Raw genomic sequence first — 16,783 nt, 5'->3', positions numbered from 1 at the left:
AAGGAGGTGATTCTGTTCTCCAGAAAACCTCTAATTTGAGAAGATGACTTGAGACTGTGCAATATGAACAGGCTCTTGATTGTCATGGGATAAGCCTCTCTCCTCTTTTTCGCAGCATACGGTTGGCAGAAAGTGTCTTTTATTATCCTTGACTGGGTTATAGTGAGGGGAGGCTGAGTGGGATGAAAAATTAGCCTTTTTGCACTCTGCGGCTTTGCAGGTTGGAAATAGAGTTGTCAGACTCAAGGCCAATTACATGTTGTGGAACAATTGCTTTGAGTTTAAATTAATTACATTAGACAAACCAAGACAAAAAGTAGTTAATGACGCAGAAGATAATTTTAAGCAGAAGAAGTGATAGCCACTTCCCCCAGCAAGTGGGAAGAGAGAACTGTGGGCTGCTGTTAGGTAGAAGTAGGCATACAGAAATTTCATCACAAAAACAGTACTAGTGTGCTTTTATGTTTATTTCTGCTGTGCTTTGGGGTATCCAGCAGAATTAAGAATTTCTGAACGTATGATTAAAGTCTTTCTAGTCTGAACAACAAAAGCTCATTTCAGAGGGGATTTTTTTTTGCAAAGACATTAGATGCCATTTCATCTTAATATATGACTTCTGTATTTATTTCATCTAGGAATACTTTTGCAAAAATTTTACTGCAACATTTTTAATGTCTGTGAAATCAGCTTGTCTGTATAGTTTATGCCAGTACCTCCAGAAGGCTGTTGTAAGCACAGAATTTCCAGTGTGTATTTACAGAAGAGACTAAAAATATCTGTTCTGAGCTTCTCTGAAGCTATGAACTGAGGTCCACTTACCAGATGAAGAGAGTAATAAGATGAAAATTACCTATTTATCATTTTCAGGATTTTACAGTTGTTTTATTGGCTGCTGCAGTTTTGTAAGACAAGGGCTGCCTTCTGTTTTAAATACATAATTTTAAATTAATGCAGTTACTTTAAAATCTAGATTTTACCTCTTCTATTCACTGGTTATATAATTTAAAATTCTAGAAAATACTCATCCAAAAATGAGTTTGAGTGGTGGTGTTTGGGGAAACATGTTATAAAGCATGAATATACCAAGAAATAATTAGTTCCCATCTTGAGTCTCTGGTTTTATGTTTCCACTGCAATTACTTTGGATGTTAAATAGGATGTCTTCATCTATCAGGGACAGTGTCTTAGAGTGCCAGCTGCACATTTGCAGATGAGGAAGTTATACCCACCTTACCTCTGAGGAAGTCGTACCCACCTTACCTCTTGTTCCCAGCCTGTAGAGGTGAGCGTGTGGTTTGGGAACCTTCTTTCTGTATGAGCTGTAGGGATTTATTTTTTATACTGGGAGATTCCCATTGGAGTCTTTTGTGCTGGCTCCAATGAAGATCAAGTTGCAATTGTAAAGCTTTAATTTGTTGGCTAAATGGTGGAGTCCAAAGAGTGCTCTGCCTCAGCAACATGGCACAGATCCAGCTTGAGAGACCACCCATCTACAGGCAGGGCAGGATAGGACAACTGGTGTTGTATATGGGACAGCTTCCTCCAAATTAAACCCGGTGTGAACTCTTCCCAGTTCCTTTCAAAATGCCTCCTGTTATTTTTTTCCCCCTCATATGAGCCTCTTACCAGAATAACCCAAGGTGAAGCAAGATTAACTTTTTTTAAAATTGAATACTTGACTACCTAAATACTGCATTGGAATGGCTGGTAGCTACTACAGCACAAGATTTTGAGGGACATGAAGGATGCAATATTGATGAAGTTTTGGTCCAGGTCAGACTTGTCTTAAAAGATCACATGTTAACCGAAGCCTGCTAATGGTCAAGCAGAATTCTGAGGAGAGCAGAAAGCTCTCAGTGTTCCCATGGCCCAGTCAGTCATGCCTCCCAGAGCTCCCTCCCTGCCTCCCAGCCAGTTCCTCTTCCTGCACCCCAACCTGCTCTTCATGCTTCTCCCGTGGATCCTCCCTTAAGTCTCTGCCAAACAATAAAATATCAGTGCCAAATGTTTCTCTTCCTGTAGTTCTGTTTTTCTCAAAGCTTTCATTAACTGTGACAAGTTCTCTCACTTTTTGTAGCAATTCTACTGCAGAAACATGTTTCATAATTCCCTTTTAATTTTGTGCATAAGGAAAAGATTACAATACATTGAATGGTCTCTGAGGGGCATGCATGAAGCAAGACATCTTATGAAGGCAGGAACAATTGGCTCCTGATCCTTTGTGAATGAAAGAATGAATCTGGGTAGGGCAAGCATATGGGAGTTGAATTATTTCACTCCTACATGAAGCTTGTACAACTGAGAAGCTAAAATTGAATGCTTTCTACATTACATGTAACTAGTTTTCATTAGATCTGCCAGAGTATTAATACTTAATTTAAAAGGTAATTATAAATCAGTATTTGTTGCTTTTATCAATCTAATATATATATCTTGGAATGTTTCTGTTTTGGTTTCTTTTCATTTTAAGAAGTTCAAAGCTTATAGGGAGTACATGATTCACATTTTTCTGAGGATATATATTAATCTTTGACAGGGTATTGCACTTTTTGATGAACTAGACATTCAGCCAGGGAATGGAAACTCGAGGGCAATGCTTTCATGTATAGTCATACATTTTGAGTTAATTTTAGCTAAGTAAAATAGATTTTAAAACTACCAAGACTTTAATGGATCGAGGGTGCCATCTCGTGGTTGAACTACATGTGTCATTGAAAACTGAAAATGCCTATTTGAGCATTGAGGGAAGTATGTTGTTTTTATTACCGAAAAATATTACTCAATCAGATCTTCTGTAGTGGACTATTTTTTTTATTAGCTCCTATGGACTAGTTTAGATGTTCAGACAAATATCTATAATCTTTAAAAGTTTTTTGCATCAGTTTAAATGATTGCAAGTATGTACTAATTTTTCACTTGCTTGTTTTTTTTTCTGGAATAATATACAATATATCACTTTTCACTGGAGAAGACCACTGTTTCAGTAACTATCTCTTTGCTGATATACTTTCATAATGGAAATGCTAGTTTTCACTTTGTTATTACCTTGATAGATTTAAAAGATAGTAGTAGATCTTAAAAGATCTACTTAAGATCTTAGAAGTAGTAGATCTTTGTCAATTAGGTAGTAGATCTGAACAGCAGATTTCCAGGAAAGAGATGGGATTTACTACTTTCTGATGTTGTTTATTTATTTAACAAAACTATATTATTTTTTTCTTTATACAGATTATTTAAAGAATCTTTTAGAAGAATCGGCCGACTATAGGGATACTCAAGGTAAATGTTTCTTTAAAGAAATAATAGCATATGTACCAATACTTCAAGATTTTAAATGCAAAATGCTATGTCAGTAATAGAAATGTTTTCTATTTAGTTCTAAGTTTCTTAGCAGAGATACTAAAAGATTGCAAGCTTGTGTTTCAGAAAAGTTTGGAGCTGGCAGTCATATCAGCTTACGCTTGAATTGAAACCAAGAGATAAGAGTGAAGTTCCACAGGCAGTTTAAACAGATATTTTAGGCACTGCCATTGAAAGAGGCAGTCCCTTGCATCTGTAGACCTTTAATAGGCAGTATGCACTCTCCAGCTATGAGCCTTTCTGGCCTTCTCGTCTTTCTTCGTGCCAGGAAAAACATCCATGTGGTAGAAATGAGCAAGATCAAGGAGCTGCCATGGGTAATTTTACCTGAGGAGTTCTGCAGTTTGAGTTGTCAGAAGCTGCACAAACACATGTTACTTACACAGGTTTTTGCCTGCATGTGGGAAGAAAGGAGATCAGAGGAAATGAGAAAGTAGCTGGTGATGAAGAGGACAGGACCACACATTTCACAGTAGTGCAGGATTAAGTTGTTTTAACTCAAGCATTTAAATGCAATGCATATTCAGGCTGTTTCCTTCTTCAGAGTGTGCCTCAGCAGTACAAAAGATGCCCCCAGTCAATGTTTCCATTTCATTTGCATGAGATCCTGTCGCATTTGTGCAAGTCCATTACCTTTAGAAGAGTTGTGCAGATGTAGTTGATTGAACTGCAATTAAATGAACACCTTCAATGCACTGAGCCAAGTTTACTTTGCTGGTACAATACTATGAAATATATGAATAAATATATTTCTTAGGATATTTAGACATGTTTGAGTATGTTGAAGATACAAGCCAAAAATATTTTAAATTATAGCTCTTCAAGAGATAGAAAAGTTCATCTTGCACTTTTCATGGCTGTGAACAAAATAATACTTGCACTGCATATTAAACAGCTGACCACTTGAAAAGAGAAGAATCTAAATATATAGTTCACTTTTTTGTGGTTTCTTGAGCTTCTCTGGTTCTTGTAGTTACATCTTTCACTGTGTTTTCCTCTCCCTTATATCAAAGATAGAAGCTGAAGCTAAGTTATAGCAATGAATAAGTGTTAATTTGACATATGATATATTTAGTAGTTCATCTTAGAATCTGGGTAAGAAAAGAAAATCTAATCTTTAGTCACCAAGGTATTTCTTGAAATAATAAAGTTTATCTTACTTCTAACATTGTTTAGTTGTTTAATTCCACTGCAGAGCCTGGGAGTGAAGGGTAAGAGTCGAGAGGGAGACTAGGTTTGGTTGTGATTAGTACTCTTGGAAAAAAACCTAAATAGCACAATTCTTCTTGCTGACCTTCATTTGAATACATTACTTCAGCTAAGTGGTATAAGTGGAATGCTCTTCCCTGCCAAAAAGCACTTTGTTTATGGACTTTGACCCTATAGATTATTTTATGTTGTTGTTTAGATTAATTTAGTCTTGACTGTATAAATAGTCCTGAGATCCTGGAACTTTCCTTTCACTAGCTAGCAAATTTTATCATTCTTTCTAAAATTCTTCAATCTTTATTGAGGTTAATAAATAAAATTTCAAGGTTCTAATATATATAGTAACTGAGAGATGAAGGAAAGTATAACAGAGGGAATCAGGTGCTCATTCCTGTCTTTGTGAATTTCCCTTCATCTTCTTTCATGTAGGTGGGAGCTGGGGAGGGTTTTACCTGAAGCAACTCCTGCATTACCTAGAAAGAGACCACCAGCTACATTTCAGCAGACTTGCTTGATTCCAGGACATCTATATCTCAACTTAAATTTTGATCAAATGCTTGATATGTGCTGTGTATCTTAGCTGTTTGACTCTGTGCTTGCATCCGCTTGATTCGTGACAATCTTTTACAAAAATTCTCCCTCAATTTGTTTAGGAGGAGCTTTTTATTAATGTCTGTTTAGTTTATGGCTTCATGAGCTTCTGAACCTTTCAGTTCAGAAAGCTCTGTGTTTTAGCATACTTCCTTTCCAAATGAGTCAACAATAAGGGAAGTATATGCATTCTACAGTACTAATATGCTAATGATTATTTTGGGAAAAAACCCAAGGCCTTGGTTTTACCTGGTTTGGTAGTTTTCTCAGTGAACTTTTAACCAAATTTATTCCTTTCTTTGAACTGCTTGACTGTAGTTCAGTTGCTCAGAAGGTGCTACATGCTTTAGAGACTACATTTCATCACAAAAGTTGTTCCAGCTTTCTGTTAAGTGTCATATTTCTAAATTAAATAAATTATAGGTTTTTGGATAAGATCCTTGTATTGGATGGATCCTTGGACTTGGACTGAACACTTACTGTGTTCACATAATCATTTTATATAACTGCTTTTTGCACTTACACCTTAGCATATTTTACAGTTGAGTTGCTGGTTAGTAAATATCAGTACTTAATACAATTGCTCATTTTTTTTCAGATATTTCTTTTGGTATTACAAGTTCAAAATTTAGAAATTTGAACTTTACTGTTATTTTGAGGGGCAGCAAAACTAAAACTAAAGGTAGAAGACAGAAATAACAAAGATTTATATAATTTTTCTAGATAGTCTTCCATGAATGGCAGGGATGGCATTTGGGTAAAATGGCAAAAACTTAGTCCCTACAGAGTCTCTGTTAAAATGTTGTTAACTTTTCTGCTGTAAGTATAGTAAGTTATTTATTGTGTGAGAAAGTATAATTTTGCTTTACCTGTGAACTGTTTTGAGTAGCTGTAAGAAATATTTGACACTGTTGGTTGAAAGCAATGACTTGCTAGGGCATAATTATTAAACCATGATCCAAAGACTCTGGGATCTTTGGGAAGTGTTCCTGAATGCAGTGTCTGTACAGTAAGATCCTTCAATCTTGGAATGATGTGGAAATGCAGTATGGGATCTGTGCTTTACATTACACCAATGCTAACTGGTCTGTATAACCAAAACATCATTCCTTCATCTTTCAGATGCTTTAGCTGTTGTCATAGAAGTTGCAAACCATGCCAATGACATTATGAAGCAGGGAGTAAGTATTTTACCTTATGAAACTGGTTGATTAAAGCTTTCTCTCTTTCTCTCTCTATATCTCTCTCTTTCTTTTTTTTGTTCCTTAAAAAAAATCATGAATGCAAGAGCGAGTACTTACCTTCTGCTTTTTTCCCCTCATAGGATAACTTTCAGAAGCTCATGCAGATCCAATACAGTTTAAACGGACACCATGAGATTGTACAGCCAGGAAGGGTAAGTGCCCCACATGGCATTCAGCAGATTGTAGTGAAAGTGAAGATGATATTCAAGCAAGGACTGATGCTGGAATATACAAAGAAGAAAATTGGTCCATTGCTTCATTAATAGGTTCTAGCAGTCAAATTAATATTGGCACTCCATATGTGTGGGGTTTTCTTAAGACGTTTATCTGACAGAAGCTTAGAATTTTTAGAATATGATTCCTTGCCAGATCTTGCAGGCAAGTTTTTGTCCTTAAGCTTAATCCTCTATTTCTCATGGTTTTACGTGCAGCATGGAAAACTAACGCAGACATCCACACTCACTTTTAGAGAAACAGCTAAGGATAAACAGCTTTTCTCAGAAAGGGAGCCCTGAATCCCAAAACTTGTGCAGCACTTCTAGTGTAGTAATAATAATAATCATCATAGTAATAGTTATAAAAAAGTCAGCTCATTTACATGGCTTGTGCCCTAAAAAGCTAGGGTTTACATTTTTTGTTTTAATTTACTAGGTCTTTTTGAAAGAGGGAACACTGATGAAGCTATCACGGAAGGTCATGCAGCCAAGAATGTTTTTTCTGGTAAGATGCTATGTATATTGCTATGTGCCTTATCCTAGTGTAGTTTTTAGTGGTTAAAACATTACACTGCAAACATAACTAATAACTGCAGGTAGTAGAAAAAAATTACTAATTGTTGCTGTTCTATTCAGTCAGTTCTAATGTAGAGATATTATCTGTGGCATATGTACTAATTTTAATGGAAAATCATTTCTCACTAAAGCGTAGTATTTTGAACAATGCTTATTTAAAATCTGAGAGCTTTCATGAGAAGGCATTATCTGTGGTACTGCAAAAGGTAGCAGTACCCTCTTAGCTGTACCAGAGCTTAAAACCATCCCTCTTAGCTGTACCAGAGTTTAAAACCTACAACTCTTGTCACTGCTACTGCACCCTTCCCTCCCTCCTTTCCTTCCTCCTGTCTCCCTCCTCCTCTCTCCTTGCCCTTGCAGGAGCCCACGTGCATCCTGAGCAGAGCACTGGGTGGAAGTTAAGTACTGGTTTCTTTTCCTGTCTCTGCTACTGCTTTGTTTTGAAACTTCTGTGCATCTCTGAAGCTTCTGTTTCCACTTGAACCTTTTGTTTATCTCTTCTATTTAGACAGTAAAGAGCTGTTATCCTGTAATTTATGGCATTATTGGTCTACAGTCCTGGCTGAATCCTGTCTTGTAGTTACCTTAATATGAAGAAATACTTCCTTAGGTAGTCCTGGAGTGTGTATTATACCAGTTATCGAAATACTCTCAAAAATGTGATGCTATCTCAAGCTTCACAAACCAGATATTGCTGATTTCAGTGTCTCTATCTTGGATTTTCTCTGTTTTGTTTTATAAGGCAAGGAGTTTGTTTGGTTTGGGGTTTGTCATAGATTTAAATGGTACAGGCTAGCACTCATACCATTAGACCAGTGATTTTTTCATTTCTCATGTTATGTAGATTTAGTAATCATTTGAAACATTTGGTTGCTTTGCAAAGAATCACATAGCAATAACTTAAGAGATACTTCAGGTTTTGGTATTTGTTTATGTGTAGTAAATGAAGTTTGGATCCATGTGTTGAACAGCACAGAAAATAAAAAAATCTTAGCTACTGTTCAGTTAAGTGCACTGAAAAAATCCAAGTCTGGAAGAACAAGAAATAAACAGTAGATGCACTTTAAACTGGTAAAATTCACAAGGTATGGTTAAGTTTGTCCTTACAAACTGCTAATCCATTCTGCTATCTCCTAGTTTCTGGATTGCTTTGATTTGTTTGAATTTGTTTGAATTTTAAAGTAGTTTGCTATACTGTATACCTGTGTACATGAGGAACATTTCTGTCCCTTTTGACAGCCTGTTTTCTGACATCCGGGCACTGTTTACTCATTTGCCAAATGTATATTTACACAAGGAGGATATAAATAGATACCTATTGTTATCTAAATTCATACATGAAAATGTTTCTTGGATTCTAAGTGGAATAATAGGAAGTAGAGGATACACTTCTGGACAGTTATCTCAGTGCTGTAGGAGTTCTGTATTTCCAGTAAAATCCATCTGAAATTATATGTCTTTAAACAAACTTTAGTCATTAAAAAGCATTCTGTATTACAGTTCAATGATGCCCTGTTGTATACTACTCCAGTTCAGTCAGGGATGTATAAACTCAACAACATGCTGTCGTTGGCTGGAATGAAGGTGAGTCACTTGTTAAAGTGAGCCTTTTTCCAAACCTACCTAAACTCAGGCCTTCAAATTTTAAAAAGCAACTGTGTTTACTGTTGGCAAAAGATACTAAAGATGGTTATATTGTTCCAGAGCAATCCTACAGCTTAACATTTTTTGCATAATGTGGCCTATGGAATTGCTGTCTGGGTTTCCCTAAATATTCTGTTGCCACAGGATCATCTTGGCTGCATTTCACCCTATGTTGTCCTACTCTGCAATAGTCTGCCTACTAATTTTTTGTATTGTATTTTGTTTAGACTGCCTCACTTTTGCCTTTTAATTGCTTTTTATTGCTGACACCCAGAGATTAGGCATCTTTGCCTGATGAGATCCTGGTGGATCAGTTGTCTCTGGTTTATAGATTTGCTAACTGTGAGGGAAGATACGGCTTTTCTTCCTGAGTCCTTGTGAAAAGCATCTAAGTTAAGCCTTGAGCCCCTCTGGGTAAGGATGAGGGACATGCATGCCATATAATGACTCAGTCACTGACATGACGGTTAATGGGAACAACAAATCATTGTCTCCAGTCCTGTCAAAAAAAATCACCAAATCAAGTTGCAGCACAGATCTGGCACTCAGGTTCAAAGTTTTGTAAGCAGAGCTACAAAATCTCTTTTGCCAGCAGATGTCTTGCAGTGGCTCAGACTCAGTCTTGATTTTTAATCCCCCTTAAGTTGGAAATTTAGTAGCTCAACAGGGAAGGATCAACAGGGTAGAGCAGCCCTTGCCCACTCTGGGGTGCACCAGTGGGCTACATCTCATCCTGCAGCAGCAGTAGTGCCTTTTTTTGTCCAGTTGCAGGAGGTGCTTGAGGCAACATGACTGGGCCTGTGTGGAAGGTGTCTGACAGCTCTTGAGCTTTATTCCCCTGTACATCTCAGTGTTTGTATGAGGGCCAGTGAAATGAAAGGATGGGCTGCATGTAATCTTAGTGTAGCTGGGCCCTCTGGACTGGTATATGATTTCCTGTTTCTGAGTATTTCTCTCCAGTGTTCCCTTCCTGCAATAAAAATGTAAGAGATTTTACAGGACTTAAAATTAAAGCAACAACAATGTAACATTTCAGTTTGAATGTGAAGTTTTCTCTCTCGGCTGAAGGTTAAGAAGCCAACCCAGGAAGCATATCAGAATGAACTGAACATTGAAAGCGTAGAGAGATCCTTCATTCTTTCAGCAAGGTAAATCTTTCAAATAAACAGTGATTTTAAAACTGTGTATTTTCAAACAGGCCACACAAGCTTATTAGAGCTTGTTTTGCACTTAATGTAATGAAAAGTTACTCTTGGCTAGAGTGATTACAGAATAGAGGGAATCAGTAAATCAGAGTGAATAAAACCATTGTTTGGTTCCTCTTTTTCACCTTAGCTACACCTTCAGAAAATACCAACTGAATTGAAATACTACTGTTACACTGCCTTTCCTTGAGAGGGTTTCAATTTACTTCGTTTTAGGCTTTGTTTTTCAGTATTTTTTTTGTTCTTCTAAAATTTCTGATATGCTCTGTGTTACCAAATACTGTAAGTAACGGCAAAAGGATATATGGTCACTAAGCCAGCTCTGGTCACCTTCACTAAGATGCCTTTAGCAAAGGCCTGTTTTTGTAGATTGTTGTTTTTTTATGGTGCTTGAGTTGAAGTTTTATGTGTTCTGACATTTGTGACAGTGCTGATACCAATGAAGAAAGACATGTTTTCTCTTTTATTTAGCAAAGCTGAGCAAGAGCAGACTGCTGCTTTTTGTGTGACCTTGTAAACACTGACATGAGAATGCAGAAAGATAGCAGTATCTCTAGCTGAGGGTAGACCAAAGTTAACATTGTCAAAGAAGCCAAAGGAAGTAGCTCAATTGTCAGAGCGGTAGTTACTTGTAACAACACACTTGAAGTGGGTAATTCTGTATTTCTTCAACAAATTTAAACGTTTTTTATAGATCTTCTACACACTGGGGGAAAACAATGTATTTCACAGTTTAGGGTATGGTTCTGCTCCAGTGTAATATGAACATCTCTGTGCTGTGTAGGTGCCTTGGTGACTCGATGTCACATAGACACATGAAGGCATTCAGGGGATGACAGCAGAGGATTTATCTCTGCTTGACTTGAAACAGTGTTTCACTTCTAATTCACTTGTTCTAAAAAAATGTAAAAAAATAATTGGAACTTCTGAAAATATTATCAGCTTAACATGCAAGCTACCTATTTTCCACAAAACAGGATAGATTAGTCTTTTTGATGAACTGATTAAGTGGTAGATTAAAAGCAACTCCTGGGAAAGGTGTGCTGGTCCATAGGGGAAAACCCCTATATATAACATGGTCATCAAGTTTGGCATAGTTTGTGACATACTTTTGTCTTAACCTTGAAATTGCTGTAATTAACCTCATATTGCCAACTGAGGCTGCTACATTTTTTTTTGTTGTTGTATTTTTTCCTTTTTTGGTTTTTTGGTTGTTTTTTTTTCCCTTTGTTTTTTGTTTTAGTGTTTTTGATGTTGCATCTTTGGAAGCATTCAGCTCTGTTATTTTTATACTTGCTGAGAGCCATGCTTGTGCAGGAGTCCTAAGTTAGACAGCAGGGACAGAGAGGGGTTGCATTTGGGTGGCTTGAACGAGGTGCTGGAGGCTCCAGATGTAAATGACAGTTTTCAGATTGTTTTCTGTCTGCTACCAGAACTGGCCTGTTGTAGTGTAGGAGGGAAGTAATTGAAAAACACTACCAGCAACAGGTGCCTGCATATATTTTTCCCAATCAACTATGTTGTTCCTATTGGTAAATATTCTAAATATGAAGAGAATTCACATCTTGTTAACCCAGGCTACATCTTCCTTTGCATGATGCCTCGTTCTAACAGCTTGTCAGGTCCTATATGGTAAAAAAAAGTACCTTAATTTCAAAACTGTTCAAATTAGTCTTAAAGACACTGGAGACAAATTTCACTTCCATGGGCTTTTTTCAAATACTAGGCATTGTATGGAGTGTACACCAAAGAAGAGATTCTGAAATGATCCTGGGAGCAGAGACAAGGAAGTGAAACATTAAGGTGGTGAAAAACTGCTAGTAATAAAAAGCAGGCCAGTTAATAACAGAAATATAGATTAATGCCTAGACAAGAGTCTGTCACTTCAGATTTAGTTTTACTGACTGTAAAGTGTTGTGCTTTATCTAGTCTGGGCTGAGGTTTCAGTTTTCCTGGGATATCTGTAGGAATGTGAATTGTTTTTCATAGTACAATGCAGTATTGTACTAGAAATCTCTTCATCAGAAAAAAAGTGCATCTGCATGATACAGCACTGTACAGAAGTAAAGCTTTGGTCCTGGCAACAGCAGTCATGGCAGCCTGACGTGGTCTGGCCCCTGAGTAAGGCTGATGAAGAGCTGCCCCGGGCAGATAGAGCTGCATCTCTTCCTGTCCTGCCTAAGGTTGGTCAGGCAAGACTGGCTCAGCTGGGAGAGGTGCCCTAATGCTCTGGTCCTGGAAGAGGGACACGCTTCCCCAGTGCCCTCCTGGGGCCACTGAGCTGTTCAGCAGCTGGATGTGTGCCCCCAGCACATGCATTTGCCAGTAGTAGCCATTGCTGGGGTTTTCTGTAGTCCATTTGAGGCTTTCCACTGTGATGTTAAATCTTAAATAAATAAAAATAATAATTTTTAAAGAAGCCAAGAAACTCCTGCAATTTTAGTAAACAAAATCACTTTTGTAAGGATGCAACAAAGAGTGGACCTGCAGCAGGGGAAGCAGTATGGCTGGGCAGCTGTGGGGGAGGGCTGGAGTGACAGCAGAAGAAACTGCCGATTTTGCTGCAGAAAACCATTGCATCAATTCCATTGCCAGTGGCACCACCTTTGCTCCTAAGATTGTAAACAATTCTAAAGGCTACCACTAGCAAACTTAGCAAGCATGAGGTTCCTGGTGAAATACAAGGGTGTAAGCCTGTAGCTCATTGTGCAAGCCACTGCATATGGAGCAGTCCCCACATGATGGGGATGGTGGTGGTGCATAATCTCCAAAACCTGTGCCATCTTTCAAGTTAATTAACTAATATAGTTACAGAAATCTAATTAAATGTAATCAGATTTTGAAAAAACCAAATGAGTTTATTAGAGTTCTGAATATTTCGTAGTTAATGCAGACCAGTTGTTCTTTCTGGATGAGGAAACAAAGGTAAATAGACTGAACAAAATGTTCCATCAGAATGTGAGATGTTGGGACACACACTAATGCATTGCTTTGCCCTTGCATGTATCTTATTTCCTCTCCTTTTGTTCTGATTTTGTTGCTGTGTGTGCTAGATCTTTTTTCTTTTGCTTGTGCCTCACAGGCTTTCTGTGTGTTTAGCAGATTTGTCCTCTCTGATTCTGTATAGTACTCTGTTTCATCCCATTCACACTCCCCATTCAAAATATTTTCCTTAAAGGTCCAAAGATGAGAAAAGCTTCTTAATTCACCTACAAAACCCTTAAATAATAATTGGCATTAGGCACCTTATTTTAGTAAGTCATTGCTTACCTCTTCCCTAACTTTCCTTTCTATATATTTGTGTTCAATTCCTTGGTTTAAACAAATTCATTTATTCAATACCAATTAAAAAGTGGGGAATAGAAAAGATGTTGGGAGTGGATTCTTGTTTAAATTTTAGAAACCCTTTTTTAAGCTGGCATGGCATCTTAAACAGTCTAGCTCTTCCTCTGCTACAAAACTGCTTCATTCTTCCTCAGAGCCTTCTCTGTGTTGCTGGCACAAGTAGTTTTTCAGCTGTGTTATGGTAATTTAGTTGGTAAATTGATCCAGAGGAAGGGCAGGTTGATGGCTTGCTTTAATATGGATTTGTTTCCCAATCCAGCCTGCTGCATAACTGTGTGTGTTCTGACACAAAAGTCAAAATAAGACCTGGTGGCTGGGAGAAAGGATAGTAAGCTGCCCTTTGCAACAGGAACAGCACACATTTATGAAGATGGTGTTGTGCCCATGGACAGAGGAGGTGCATTGGCTGTGCCGTGCCACTTCAGCATAATGCTTTCCTTGCACTTGGTTAGTGATTCACCACCAGCTGTGGGATAAAGAGATGGACTGAGCTTACCTGTTTGTCTCTTTGAGTTAGCTCATCCAATGGAAACGTTTTGGGAAAAAAATTATTATTTGAAAGTAGTATGACCTGGTAGGAGCAAACAGTTAGGAAAACAAGGCAGGAGAAGAGTCAGTGTGGTTTTATATAACAGAAGATTGCAGTTTCATAGGACTGGATGTAACAAGCTGTACTCTTGAGATAGAAGGAAGTGGGGCGAAAAAAGGCTTGCTGAAATTTCAGGTTGCCCTTCACGATGGAAGGCCCATGCCTTTGTTCTAGGAGCATCATTTAAACAAGTATTATTCAGGCTATTCAAGGGTCTGGGTAGGAGGGGGAAGCAATGACAGACAAGCCTTGAAAGAATCACAGGGATTTTGGAAGGAGGAAAGAAGGAGGAAATCCACATGACAATAGACAAATCTTTTTTAGTATTACTCAACATAAAAAACTAATACCATGCCAAAGGTTAAAAAATAGTGCCAGTTGCCGTAGGAGTTGTAGATGTTTTATAAACTGAAATTGCAGGAGAGTTAGTCCAAAGTGCAGTAAAGCTAGTGGAATTCTAATCAACCCTCCTTCTTAGAATGTTAATAATAATAAATTGCTTTTGTGGGTTTTTACTCCAACAGTTCTGCTACAGAAAGAGATGAGTGGTTAGAAGCTATCTCCAAGTCGATTGAAGAATATACAAAAAAGAGAATCACATTTAATCCAAGCAAAAGTCTTGAAGAGGTATATCCCACCATTATTGTTGATTTGTTCCCTTTTTGAATATAAAGTTTCCTGACAAGTGTTTAGAGAAACAAGAGGTATTCCATGATGAAAAATAAAGCAGGATGGTAAATAATTGAACAGATGGTAGAACAGATTATTTCACAGTGTTACCTACTTCATACATTTAAAATTATTTTCTTCAAAGAAACCCAAATCAGCTTTCACAGTTCACTTTGTAGCCTTGTGCACAGAAAGATGAAATGAAAAGGTTTTAAAATAAAGCAGCTATTGATCCAAGTAGGCTGGTAAAGCTTGAAATTCATTAAATTCATCTCTGTTGTCAGGTTTGCATTATAATGGTCACTGATGAAATAGTAGATAACATTTAAGACCATGACAAGGAGAAGGCTATCCAACACCATTAGCATTATCTTAGAATCACTGATGAATATTAGTCTTACTTCTCCTCACTGAATGTAATGATGTTGTTCTCGCAGGCAGATGCAGAGAAACAGGAAGAAGATAGTCCTCTGGGATCAAAGGCTCCCATCTGGATCCCTGACACGAGAGCCACGATGTGCATGATCTGTACGAGTGAATTCACGCTGACATGGAGGAGGCACCACTGCAGGGCCTGCGGGAAGGTTGGGTGATTTTGTGATTACCTTTTCGGCTGGTCATTCAGGTTCCTTGTGTGACATTCAGGTGGAGCCTTATCAGCCAACTACTCTTCTAAGCAACCCTGTACTATGACACAATTATGTGTGTTAGAAACAGCATGTTGGGGTTGGTAGTTTGGGAGCTGGGGTTTGGGTTTTTTGGACAGGTGTTATGACAGACCAGTGTTCAAACTTCAACATGCTACATGTTAGTTATTTTGTATTCTGGAGTGCTATTTATGGTTATTTTGCAATTACACAGTACCCACAAATGTTAGCTGAAATGAAGATGTATCTTCCTCACTAATTTTTGTAAGATAAATACTGATTTTTGATTTTAAGTTAGTACCAACCTTTTTTTATATTTACACTTATGAAAGCTATATCTAATAAACTTTATCTTCTTTTAATCCAGTGGGAATATAAAATTAGATTGAGACATCTGAATTGTAAAGAAATCATTGATAGCATTAGCTTTTTAGCTATTTCAAAAAATTTGTGATCAAAACAGTTCAGTTACACAGTAGGCTTGTTCTATTTTTAATGGATCATTAAGATTGGCTTATTGACTCCTAATTCACTGAGTTTTTTTTTAAACACTTAAATTTTTATCATTTAGAGGAGGAAAGTACAGCACGTTGAGCATAAAGACACAGGGAAAAGCCGAGATCTTAAAACATTTGCACTGTAAAATAATGCCTATTTCAGGTTTTTATGGGCTTGAAAGTGCTGAAGTGAATGTCTTTGGTTATTTGGTGATTTACAGGTGCACATAATGTATAATAATGCTTTTATTTGTTTCTATCTTGTTTCCAGATTGTCTGTCAAGCTTGTTCATCAAACAAACATGGCTTAGACTATATGAAAAACCAGCCAGCTAGAGTATGTGATCACTGCTTCAGGGAGCTACAAAAGCAAGGTAAAGAAAACCTTCACAAACTGTCTTACTTTGGTGGCCTTTATAACGTGGTATATGTGTGCCTCATCTTTACTGCTGGGTTCAAGTGCTTAATTCTGCTTGTGCCTGAAACACGATAGGCACCTGAGATTCTAAGCCAAACAAGCTTCTGTGGAGCAAGTTAGGAAATGAATTTTGCAATACATTGGCTCTTTCTTCCAGAAACATGTGTCTTTACCCCATGGTAATAACACGTAGCTTATGTTGCTTTCCTGTCGAGGTAACAAGTGTTATATTGCTTTCCATTAATCATAGGGTACAAGTGTACATTAGAGTCCTTGCAGTTTATCCTGACCTCCCAGGGCTTCATGTGTACTTTTACACTCTGTAACTTGTATGTCTGTAAACTTCATTTTTGCCAGCTAAGCTGCTGGGATGGCTTAAGTTCTGGGGCTCTGTAGAGACACAGGCCTTAATCTTTCTGAAGCCAAGTCTCTTCAGGTCTATAAACTGACCTCAAGCCACTCACAAGCCTCAGCTCATATGGAGTTCAAGAATTTGGCATATTTGTACCTCAGTTCTGAAAGCAAGCTCCTAACCATTGTCTACTGAACACTGACAATACGAAATTCAAAATAA

At 37.6% G+C, this 16,783-nt stretch overlaps 1 protein-coding gene across 3 annotated transcripts in view; it reads left to right on the top strand.

Annotated features, from left to right (window-relative positions):
- The window catches only part of FGD6 (FYVE, RhoGEF and PH domain containing 6), a 72,708-nt gene that overhangs the window by 44,828 nt on the left and 11,097 nt on the right, over positions 1-16,783 (top strand). The window contains exons 9-17 of one of the 3 annotated variants that reach the window (XM_012569120.5): positions 3,229-3,279; positions 6,283-6,341; positions 6,485-6,556; positions 7,056-7,124; positions 8,696-8,779; positions 9,908-9,987; positions 14,503-14,605; positions 15,085-15,231; positions 16,063-16,165. In XM_012569120.5, the coding sequence (XP_012424574.5) occupies positions 3,229-3,279; positions 6,283-6,341; positions 6,485-6,556; positions 7,056-7,124; positions 8,696-8,779; positions 9,908-9,987; positions 14,503-14,605; positions 15,085-15,231; positions 16,063-16,165 (768 nt within the window). Of the gene's footprint in view, positions 1-3,228; positions 3,280-6,282; positions 6,342-6,484; positions 6,557-7,055; positions 7,125-8,695; positions 8,780-9,875; positions 9,988-14,502; positions 14,606-15,084; positions 15,232-16,062; positions 16,166-16,783 lie in introns of those variants that run through there. The other 2 variants (XR_012053489.1, XM_072923226.1) reach the window with 2 other exon arrangements.

Source organism: Taeniopygia guttata, chromosome 1A (genome assembly GCF_048771995.1).
Source record: "Taeniopygia guttata chromosome 1A, bTaeGut7.mat, whole genome shotgun sequence".
Taxonomy (NCBI): domain Eukaryota; kingdom Metazoa; phylum Chordata; class Aves; order Passeriformes; family Estrildidae; genus Taeniopygia; species Taeniopygia guttata.
Note: the sequence above shows the minus strand (reverse complement) of the source record. Positions and strands in the feature narration are given on the sequence as shown.